At 44.8% G+C, this 11,289-nt stretch overlaps 2 protein-coding genes across 4 annotated transcripts in view; one reads left to right on the top strand and one right to left on the bottom strand.

Moving 5' to 3' along the window:
- The window catches only part of FANCD2 (FA complementation group D2), a 68,634-nt gene extending 66,512 nt beyond the window's left edge, over positions 1-2,122 (top strand). For both annotated transcript variants that reach the window (XM_007500214.3, XM_056804627.1), the window contains one exon: positions 773-2,122. In XM_007500214.3, coding sequence (XP_007500276.2) covers positions 773-826 — 54 coding nt within the window. In that variant the 3' untranslated portion in view covers positions 827-2,122. The remainder of the gene's footprint in view (positions 1-772) is intronic.
- On the bottom strand, positions 2,026-4,568 carry FANCD2OS (FANCD2 opposite strand). Of its 2 annotated transcripts, XM_007500213.3 has the most exons (3): positions 4,450-4,568; positions 4,158-4,286; positions 2,026-2,852 (listed from the first exon to the last, which is right to left on the bottom strand). In XM_007500213.3, exon 3 carries the CDS (start codon positions 2,842-2,844, stop codon positions 2,308-2,310), a length of 537 nt encoding a protein of 178 aa, XP_007500275.1. In that variant the 5' UTR covers positions 2,845-2,852; positions 4,158-4,286; positions 4,450-4,568; the 3' UTR covers positions 2,026-2,307. The 2 variants fall into 2 exon arrangements, with proteins under 2 accessions (XP_007500275.1, XP_001365559.1); XM_001365522.4 differs by lacking the exon at positions 4,158-4,286 and having other exon boundaries at positions 4,450-4,538.
- Between the last annotated feature and the right edge of the window lie 6,721 nt (positions 4,569-11,289).

An 11,289-nucleotide genomic window follows, 5' to 3' on the forward strand; every position in this document is an offset into this window, starting at 1 on the left:
GTTGCCCAGCCCTTCCCATTCTTCTGCCTTGGAACTGATACTTGAGTATCTTTTCAAAGCAAAAGGCATGGGGCTTTTTTTGGTTTGGGTTTTTTTCAAAAGAAGAAACTGTTTTCAAAAACCATCAATTCTAGTGCTTCGGAGTTGTAGGGTTGAAAATGGGAGGCAGCACAGACACATATACACATAACACTGTGAGCCCAGTGCTCACAGATCACAGTGAGCTGGCATGTTTAAGGCCTACTACCAACCTGCAAATATCTGTAAGGAAAAAATTCAAAGGTCCCATTTTGAACATTTAATCCATCAGAGATATGTAGTAATGCCTCCGCATAATGTTCTCTCAACCCATGGCTGGGGCTGTATCATTTCACAGTGAAACTGTGCCCAAGGTCCTTTTCTGGTTGTTCCTATAACTAACCCTCCTTGGTCATGTTCACAGGTTTCAAGTTCCACCAAACTCCACATGTAGTGGTTAAGTTAGGGTTCAGGCTTGTTGGAGAGCCTTAATTCTTTGAGACTAAAATTCATCTACTTTGTGCTGTTTGTGGCCTACATTCTAAAAAGTTATGGAATTGGGGAGGATGCTGGTTTGTCTATTGAATGCTTGGAAACAATGCAGGCACTTCCCTCAGGAGTGGGGAGTCTACACCTGGCCAGATTAAAGCTCATGGAGCTCATTCCCTCACTGCAGCATTCCCTCAGAAGGCTTTAGGAAGGTCCATAAAGCCTACAATACTGAACTTGTCAATCTGATTGTTCTTTTCTTCAGGAAAGTGCAGATGAAGCAAGCGTTGGTGGAAATGATGATGAGAGTGATGGCTGATTAGAAGTGGGAGAAGCTACTCCCTCTTCTCAGAAGCTCACTCTTCCCAGCTTCCAGCCAGCAGCCAGTCTCGTTAAAAACATCTATGTGTGAAGATGAGGAATCTTTATGGTGTCACCCTGCCATGAGTTTTAGCTGGCCTGCTGTTTTGGGAAGTGACATTCTTTAATGACATTTCTAATTCATTTCCCTTTTGGTTTGTGAGATCGCTGTGAAGACTATGATATGATTTCAGGTCTAAGGAGCTAGTCATAAACACAAGCACTTTACATGGCTCTGAGGATTAGACTTCTCCCATCTCATCTTTTGGAGAAATTCCCTTCCCCTCAGTGGGCTTCCTATATTTCCTTAATTGTTTGGGGTAATGGATGCAATGTTGTGGTCTTTGCAAAGGGAGGAATGAACGAAACTGATACCAAGAAATCAAATCATCTGGCAGTATCCATGTCATCAGACTTCCTGCTGGGATCCCAAATGTCACTCCCCCTCGGGTATTGCTTGGAGATTAAGAGCCTGCCTGCTCTTTCAGCCTTTCTAGGAGAAAGGAGGGAGCAGCAGCACTCATGGCTCTCCTCTCCTATCTAGACGTTCAAGTGGGTCTTTATACTGAGCTCTTCAGCAGTAGTCTATTCTACAGCAGTGTGTGTAAAAGAGGCAGGACAGAGCTGGGTTTGATTTGCACATAAGGTTTATTCTCAATTCCTATTATGTTGTATGAGTTATACTTGATAACTCAGTTACAGACTGCTTTAAAAAATCATTGGCAATTTGTTTGAGTTACCACAGCAAGTGAGAGATGTGGATTGTGCACTTCAGCCAAAAACAGGAAATCAAATGTCTTCCTTCCTCCCAGAGCCTGGACCCTGTTCTGCCTCCAGCCCAGCCCACCCCATCCCTCCACTCCCCACCCCCACCCTACTCCCCTTCTCTCTCACGAGTCCCTGTCAGGTCAGAATTTATTTAATCTAGTGTATTTCTACCCATTTGGATTCTCTTCCTTCTCTCTCCAGGAGTCCTGGGGGTTTTTTCGGTCAGGTTTTTCTTTTTTTACTTATCAACCAAACTAATAGTGTTGGATTTGATGCCTTTGCCTTCAATCCTGTTCACACAGCAGACCATCCACCATATACCCCCACTGTTTAAAAACTGCAATCATTTGTCACCATAAATTTGAAAGAAATGACAAGCCAGCTCCTGTGTTCTTTGGTATCTACTGTTTGTTTAATGCTCTTCGTTATCGCGTGTACATGTGCTAGTTTGCCTCATTTTTAAAGTGGTTTAATTTTACAAGTGAAAGACGTTCTCTCTTGCTCTGTGTCACCGGCCCTTATTGGTGGGGGGGACTCCTGCATTGTCTTGTCTTGACAGAAGAGGTAAGACAGCTCCAATGATGTTGCAATTTGCTTTACATGAGTTTCTGTAAACTCCAGACACTTACCAAAGGACATGGTGTGAGTGTGACTGCAAACCAGGTAGGGGTTTTACTTGGAGTGCTGTAAGGCAAAAGTGCACTTCTTGTACGTTGCATACAGTAATAGAATAGACCGCAGCATCTGCTTACACATAGTCACTGTCATTTGAATTTGAGGCTCCTTCAGTCCAGTGGGCCACTGATGCTCCCGGCTGATGATTTTGCAAAAGGCTGATTTGTCAGAAACTCTAAATGTCCCGGTCCACTTTGGGGGCTGAGCTGTGATGATCCTGCCAAAGACAGAGTCCACTCCACTGAGGCGGACAGGCTGAGGCTTCCGGACAAGACCTTTCTTATTGTTCATTGTTCGAAGCTCCGACGTGTGGCAGGGCAACTTGGGACTCACCCCAGTCTCCAGAAATGGGCTGTCTAGGACGAGGGTAACCTCCTGGAAGCAAAGCTGCACTTCCAGGTCTGAAGGGGTATGTGGGAAGCAGTGAGAAGCCCTAAAGGGGTGCTTGGAAGAAGGAGTAGGTGTTGTATGTCGTAACCACTGGAAACTCTCATCCAGTGGGGTCCATGGTGACCAGAGCTGATATCCTGCCATTGTTACACCTAGAGGAGAGCAATTAAAACATGGAACCTCTCTTCAGGAAGGGTCAAAAGGGCTTTCAAAAAGTCTCATCCATTACAAATCACATTTTTCTTCTACTCTAGTAAAGAAAGATCCCCAAATCTCAACTATTTCTAATTAAAAGCCAGCTTCCGGTTCTGGGTGGGCCAATCACTATTCAGTAGAATACCTGTTATATCAAGAGCTAAAACTTTTACTTTGTATTTGAAATCTCACTTTTCCCCCCCCTCCCCAACTCAACTTGGCTAAACCAGGTTTTGCTTCTGTGTTTAGGATTACATGTGAATTCTCCATTTTTACATTTCAAAGTGCCCAGGGTAAGAAAGATTCCTCTTCCTAGACAAATGGGCCTTTCTCTGACCCTTCTTTCTTCACCTACAAAAGCCTGGGAGATCTCATTCAATTTTAGTCCTGAAAATGCTAGATTCACATCACCTTATGTATGTGACAGTGAATTAGATGGACTCATTCCAGCCGTCACTGAGAATTGGTTTGGAAGATGGTTTTGCTTTTTGTGGAGTGTGAAGAGGAATAGTTAAGGCAGTTTCCAGATCAATTTGCAATATTTTCCCCAGAATTCTCCTAAGCAGGACCTAAAGGGGTTCTTTGCACAAGCTCTGTGTTCAAATGTTGACCATGAACCAGTGTGGAAATCTCGTTCTTAGAAGTAAATCTAGTTCTTAGAAGTAAATCTAGGAGCTGATCTCTGGAAAGGAACTCCCAAGAAGTAAAGGAGTCATTCCCCATCCTAAACACCCCACCCAAACATTCTTTTTTTTTTGTTCATACCATTCAAATGGAGTGCATCGTTTCCCTTGCAATTTTAGGGAGCTAACTGGGAAAGAACAAAAATGATCTCTCCTCCTCACCTCCCAGCTTCATTTATACTTTGCTCATTGGGATGCACCAAAACAAATTGTAATTGCAAGATCAGTCTCCTGAGAAGTGAGTGACATGGAGCCTCAGAACTATAGCCTTAGAGGATCTAGGAAAACATCTCTTCCCATTCCATTTTATAAATGAGGAAACTGAGGCCTAGAAAGCGGCTGCTCAAAGTCGGAGCTCCTAGCAGAGCAGGATTAGAACCCCTATCTGCTTTCACTCCGCTGATCTCCTCAGGAGACCCAGCTCTTTCCGAGGCATCGATCTTAGGGCCCCAGACGAAGCCGTGGGGCAGGCTAGAGTGCTCTCCCCAAAACCCCTAACTGTAGAGTCGGAGGAGGAGGAGAGAGATGAAATAGGCGGCTCCCCCGATATTCAGACGAGCCGTAGGCATAGCTCTGTACCTCAACTTCTCCACCTGGAAAATAAGGATGCAGAACCGCAGCTGAGCTGTGTGTCACCTCCGAGGCCGAGGGTGGTATTTCGAGTGGCTGGAGCCCCCCGGGTGGCTGTGGAGGTAGATCCGCCGCCTCCTAGCCGGACAGAAAGGAATTGTCTCCGTCTTAGCCCGAGGGTGGTGGAGGAAAGGGGACCTCGCCCAGGGTGGGGACAAGGTGAGGCTGGCCGGAGCCGGAGCCGCAGGCCGGCTCTAGTCCTAGCTGCCGGGGCGGGAGCTGGACGGGATGGGGAGCTCACCTGCTGGGCTCCGCGGGTCGCACGCTCCCGAGTGGCGGCCGCTGTTCCCGGGGCCGCATCTTTCCTCTGCCGGGTGCTTGGCAACGGCCTTTGTGACCCAGGCGCCGCGGGGAGAGCCCGTGGATGGGACTGGGGGGAGGGCAGGGGCGTGAGGCCAGGGGGCTTCCGCGAGGGGCGGTTCTCCCAGAGGGCTTCCTCTGCCCGCTACCCTCTAAGCCTCGACCCTTTCCTAACTCCCTGAACTGGACTTTCGGCTGAGTCATTCATTCCTTCATCCTCTGTGCCTGGGGTGGGCTTATTGAGAGCGCGTTTTCCATTGCCGTCGGGTCCGCTCCTGGCTTTTCTTCCCTATTCGGGGGCGTCCTCCGCCTTCTCCCATCGCTCGTAGCTTTAAGGGAGCCAGAAGGAGAGGTTACGGCGTGGGAACAGGGCTGTGAGAAACCGGAGATCGTCGTAGGAAAGGTACTTGTCCAAGGTCACACAGTAAGTAGGAGATCCTGGTTCTGAAGGGGCAGAAGACCAGGTTTCAAGTTCTCGTGTGACCCTGGGAAAGTCACTTCATCTGAAAAAAGAAGGAAGAGGAGGAGGAGGAGGGATTGGCCTAGGATGGTCGGGATAAGTAAGCAATCAGCAGATCTGCAGGTTAAAGGGAATACTGGCCAGAGCCCCCAGCTATAGCAGTGAGAGTAAGTTGTGAGAACCAATAGAGTGAGCATGATGCTGAAGAGACACATAGTGTTTAATTAGGTCACAATAACTGCAATCCATATTTGCATGGGCTTTAAAATGGAAACTGTGCTTTCCCTACAGCTTTTGGAGTCAGAGGATCCGAGTTCAAATTCTGTCTCTGCCACTTTAATATTTGTATTGTGGTGGGCATGAGGGTCCTCCAGTATACCCCAAATTCCTAGAGACAGGTCAAAGATTACAAAGGAATCCACCTTGTAGGGCTGGAAGCTGAACAAACACAGATAGGACCCTCTACCTCTAAGCTTTGGATGTATTTACACAAGCCTTAAGATAAGGGTCTGAGCACCAGGGAGAGCTCTTGTTTACATCTCAACTTACCCACCTTTATGATCCCTACATCTCAAACATCACTTAGGATCCCAAACATCTCCAGGTTTCTCAAGATGGATCACTTAGCCACCTTTAAGATGAGGATGTCATAAACGATGTGTGCTTATGTTTAAGCTCCCAGACCAAAAGGCACCTATTCTGTTACTTATTGCCCCACTTGTTGGTTCCCACTGTTCACCCCCCTCCCCATTCTTACCTTCCAAATCACCTACACACCATCCCTTTAGGATATAAAAGTGCTGAACCGTTTCTTTGTTCAGAGAGGCAGTGCACACTGCCTCCTGGCCATTCAAACTAAATAAATCTGTCTTTAAAGGGTTTCCACTGGTCTGTCATTCTTTTTTTTTTTTAATTTAAAAAAATTTTTTTTTATTTAAACTCTTATTTTCTGTCTTGGAACCAATACACAGTATTGATTCCAAGGCAGAAGAGTGGTAATGGCTAGGCAGTGGGGTTAAGTGACTTGCCCAGGGTCACACAGCTAGGAAATATCTGAGGCCAGATTTGAACCTAGGACCTCCTGCCTCTAGGCCTGGCTCTCAATCCACTGAGCTACCCAGCTGCTCCCTGAAGTCTGTCATTCTTGAAAGGGCACCCTCCCCAGACCAAGGGTTAATCTCTAGCCTCCCACAACATTTTGGTGCCATGCCCCAGATGCTTCTAAGACAACTACTTCTCTGGGAAGACGTTCTGATTTAGGGAAGCATCTCTTAGGTTCAGAAATGGGTCTGACCTAAGAGATTGGCTGTTGGGCACCCTCCTTGGATGCAAGGTTGGTGAACCCCATAAGGGAGTAGTCATCCCTTATCTTTCATCATGGGACAGAAAGGGAATATCCCCCAAGATTCACCACTGGAATCTCTAACAACTGAAGAAAGCTTGAAAAAAAGATTTGTTTTTGTAAGGTTGAATGGCTGAGCAATATTCTAGAAAAACGAGGAAATTGGCTTTTGGATGACACATTAAATTAGAATGCCATGTGGCAATCGGATGTATTTGGCAGGAAGAGGGCATATGGACTGGAGGCCCCCATAGTTATTTTTAAAAAATCCTTACCTCCCATCTTGGAGTCAATACACAGTCAAATCAAGGCAGAAGAGCAGTAAGGGCTAGGCAATGGGGGTTAAGTGACCTGCCCAGGGTCACACAGCTAGGATCTAGCTGAGGCTAGATTTGAACCCAGGACCTCCCATCTCTAAGCCTGGCTCTCAATCCACTGAGCTACTCAGTGCCTCCCCATAATTTAGTTTTAATACCTCTCAGCCAGAACCTGAGGTTACAGTGCTCCCGAGGCTCTCCTCGGTTTCCCTGCTCACTCCCAATGCTCCTATCCTTTTCCTGGGGCCACAGCAGGGCCTGGCCAGGACCCCAGCTTGGATTAGACTTAGGGAGTTTAGAAATCAAGCAAGGCAGGAGGTAAGAGCAAGCTTCTTTATTCCTTTCTCCCGTTGTGGTTCCACCTTGGCAACAGGGAATTGGAATAGGTGGGAAATCAAGTCTAGGGAAGTTTCGCCCCTAATTTGTGCCCGCAGAGACAAACGATTCCAGTACATTCTTTTTAACCCTTTCATTTTTAAGGAAAGTAGGCTGTCAGTTCTCCCTCATCTCAGCCACTCCCTCCCAGGCTGCGCATGGCTAACCCTCTGCAAGCTTTCTCGAAGATCCCTTTAAAAATCTGGGAGAAAATACTGCAGTTCTAAGGCTTAAGCTTTGAACCATCCCAGGCTGGGAAAAGGGCTCACAAGCTACCAGCAGTATGAAAAAGAAAGAGGAAGAAAAACGTACACGGGAGTTGGAAGCTAGCGTGACAAAATGGAAAGGAATTCTTCGCTCGCCTGCCAACTCCGCCCCGCCCCGCCCCGCCCCTCTGCTGGCCAGAGCCTAAATGATGTCCATTTCAAAGTCAGGCTGGGGATACATGTGATTTGGAAAGTAACACCCTCATCTTTTTAAATTTTATTTAATTGATTAATTAAAACTTTTCCATGGTTACATGAATCACGTTCTCCCTCCGGGAGTGGGAGGAGGGAAGGGAAAGAACGTGAATCATGTAATGGTGGAAAAATATTCTAAATTAATTAATCAAATTAAAAATTTCAATTAAAAAAGACCTATTTCCATATTATTACTATTTGCACTAGGGTGATCATTTAGAGTCTGCATCTCCAATCCTATCCCCATCGACCCATGTGACCAGGCAGTTGTTTTTCTTCTGTAACACCCTAATTCTTTTTAAAAATTAATTAATTTTTTTTGTTACAATGATCACTTTATTTCCCTCCCTCCCCTCTACCCACCCTTTCCGCAGCTGACCGCAATTTCATTGGGTTTTACTTGTGTCCTTGATCAAAACCTATGTCCATGTTGTTAACACCCTACTTCTTAACTGTGCTTGTTGGACTCAGTGAAATTTCATTCTGATTTTAAGATTATGATTCAGTATGAGAAGGACGACTTCTTTTAAGCAGTTAGCACAGCCTTAGGCCAACAAATGGCTAAATAGCAAAACAGAAGTGATCTAGGACTAATGTATTGTAAAACGTGGCTAGTACTATGGGTTGCTACTAAATATGTAATTTTAAATAAGAATTATTTTATTGTTTGAATGTAAACATGTGCTTGGTGCAATCTGCCTGTACCCCATATTTTATTTCATCCCGAGTAGTTATCTCAGTTTATCAACTTGTACTATGGACTACAATTAATGTATGAGGTGAATTGGATAAAGATCTAGCTTTTAAATGGTACAATCCTTTTAAATCAGGATTCTTTGGGGTTATTGATTAGCAATTGAAGTGATTCCTAATGGAATGAAGTTTATTCCAATTTATGGTGGTAAAAAGTAAAGTCTAAGATGGTGAGACGAATGTTTGGTTTTGAATATGAAAGAAAAAGGTGGAAGGGACTTTAATCAAAGTCCATTTGGAGAGGAATTATGAAATAGGGAAGCTTAAAGAAAGTTGGATTCAGCTCTAAGCAGAGGGTTTGTAGGGGAAAGAACCAAGATTATTTTCCTCATTTTCCCAGTCCTGCAAACAACTGGGATATGAAAGACAGAGTTGAGATGCACCACTAAGAAGTTAAAACTGCCTGCAAATTTATTCCCCCTAATTTGGCTCAAGGGAAAGGAGAATGTTATTGTTTTCTCATTAGAATTCAAGAATTACTACAATTCATTCCCTCACTACAGAAGAAGGGGCAAGCTATTGGCCAGTATCAGCCATGAGATCAGAATCCACCCACCACTAGCTAATGTTTAAGACAACTGTACTGTGATTCCTCCAGAATCCTATCTGTAAAGTATTGTTACTTTGGTGTTTATAGAAGCTGGATTAATCTTTGCTTTAGATTTTAGCTGCAACTTCATAAGCATCTATCCAAGCATCTTAGGAGGCAATTTCCTGAGGGGACCCATTGGGGTCAGAAGATTTCTGAAGATGGACCTTGTTCGATATGGGGATAAGTCACTCAAATGTGGGAAAGTCTAATGTTTAATCTATGCTATCAATTGCTATTGTACTAGTTTCCTCTGTTTATATGCTCCAGTCTTTGTCCCAGTCCTAGTTTCTACACTTTTGCCTTAGAGACCGACTCTCCCTGTCTTTCTCTCTTTCTCTTTCTTTCTCTTTCTCTTTGTGTGTCTCTGTCTCTGTCTCTGTCTCTGTCTCTGTCTCTGTCTCTGTCTCTGTCTCTGTCTCTGTCTCTCTCTTTCTCTCATCCCTCCTGTTGTTACCGGTTACTTTGATCCTTCACTACCAGCTAGATGGTCACCCCCTTCCCCAAATTCTGGGCCTTCTCCTGGGTTTTAAGCTATGTACTCAGCTTCCTGGACAGATAATTCCTTAATTCATCTTGGGGAGGTGGTAGCCAAAGCAGGTCCTTCTAATTGTCAGGTATGCAAGAGACACCCACAGAGTGAAGAGAATCCCTAGCCTCTGGCCCATGGTCTCTATGCCTAAAAGCCCCACCTGATGCCTGAACTTTCTAGATCTGCATCCATCTACTCCTGTTCTGGCTACCTCCCTGTCCCTTACTTTCTCACAGGACAGCCTTTCACTCTCATGGAATGCAAACAGGTCCAGTACACCAAGGTAGTGCTCAGTCGAGGACCATGGCCCCTTCCATATGATGGTTGAAACACTGATCCTTTTCCCTTTAATATGACTCACACACTGTATAGAAATTATACTGAGAATCCTGCCATTTTCAGTAATGGAAAGACTGCATATTCCTCCATTCGCACATATTGGTGTCTGTGTAATTGGAAATCTGTTACCCTAAAAATTACATTTCCCAGGACCCACTGACTTCCTGTTGTTATGTACTTCCTGTAGACAAGGGATATTAGGCAGTGGGGTCCTGGCCTCTTTTGTTTCCTGTTGGTGACTGTGGTGGTAAGCGGGGATTTTGAACAGGCTGATTAGTCATGGGCACGTGGTTTTTTATTTTGTTACTTTTTTATTCCTTTACTTCTAATGATCATTAATAAATCTCTTAAAATATAATATTTTTATTATTGACATTAATTTTAATTTTTATATTTCCTAACCATCCAAAACCCAGGAAATAGTTTTAAGAACTTTTCTAACTTGACAACCCCTCCTCAACCCCTAGGCTCATGGTCTACACTGGACCCTCTAACCCAGGCTGACCTTAAACTGGGTAGGCTTTCATCTTGTAGTGATTCCCCTGAATGGGGAATCAAGGCTACTCAAATGTTGAAATCTACAGAAAGATCCATTTGTTCCCCTTCAGGATACAGATTTATTTGGGGCCACTACATGTCACCTCTGGAATCTCTTATGCCCTGGGGTGGTCACCTGAAGAGTCTTACCTGTCTCAGCCCCTACATTAACTCTGGAGAATGTACTCTGGGTGTCCTTGACCCCTGGTGTATTTATATACATGAGGTGTTTACTTGGACAGCAGACACCCTGAGCCAACTATTCTCTGGTTCCTCCTCCTCCTGGATTTCATGGTTATATGCCCTGCTTAGCCCTTTCATTCCTATCATCCTGATAGTCCCAGGTGTCTGATATGTGGCTCCTGTGTCTCTAACACTTGTCATCTCTCTAGTTGCTTCTAGAGTAAAAGCTTTCATGGAAGCCACCACAATGCCACTGCAACCCTTATGACCTCTATAACCTGGACCTCACTTTTCTCCCTCCCTCCTTAGGAGGAAGGGCCAGCTCTATATCCCTTGCCAGCCTTGAAGACATTACAGAAGACTGACCCTCACCCTCTTTCCCTTAGCAATTCAAGAGGGAGAAGATGTGGTGGGCACGGTCCCCCACTACACCCCAAATTCCTAAAGACACCACAGGTCAAAGTTTACATGAGGAATCCATCTTGTAGGAGTAGAAGCTGAACAAACATAGATAGAATCTTTTACCCCTGTATAATTGAAAATCTGTTACCCTAAAAAAAAGAACTACACTTCCCATGAGCCCACTGACTTCCTGTTGTTGCATACTTCCTGTAGACAGAGGATATTAGTGAGTGTGCGGTCCTCTTGGACTATTTCTTGGACTTGCAGCCAGCATGGTGGCGGTGGTAGGCTAAGGATGGGGATTTTGAAATGGGCTAATCATCTATTGCACATGGTCTTTATTTTGTATCCTCTTTATTCCTTGATTTCTAATGCTCATTAATAAACCTCCTAAAATATACTTTTATTATTGAGACAAATTTTAATGTTTACACCTCTAAGCTTTGGATGTATTTACACAAGCCTTATGATAAGGGCCTGAGTACAAGGGA

The sequence above is a fragment of the Monodelphis domestica genome, chromosome 7, assembly GCF_027887165.1.
Source record: "Monodelphis domestica isolate mMonDom1 chromosome 7, mMonDom1.pri, whole genome shotgun sequence".
Lineage (NCBI taxonomy): Eukaryota > Metazoa > Chordata > Mammalia > Didelphimorphia > Didelphidae > Monodelphis > Monodelphis domestica.

Excerpts from the sequence above, each read along its gene's own strand:
- FANCD2OS (XM_007500213.3), bottom strand. The coding sequence starts at position 2,844 with ATGGCAGGATATCAGCTCTGGTCACCATGGACCCCACTGGATGAGAGT.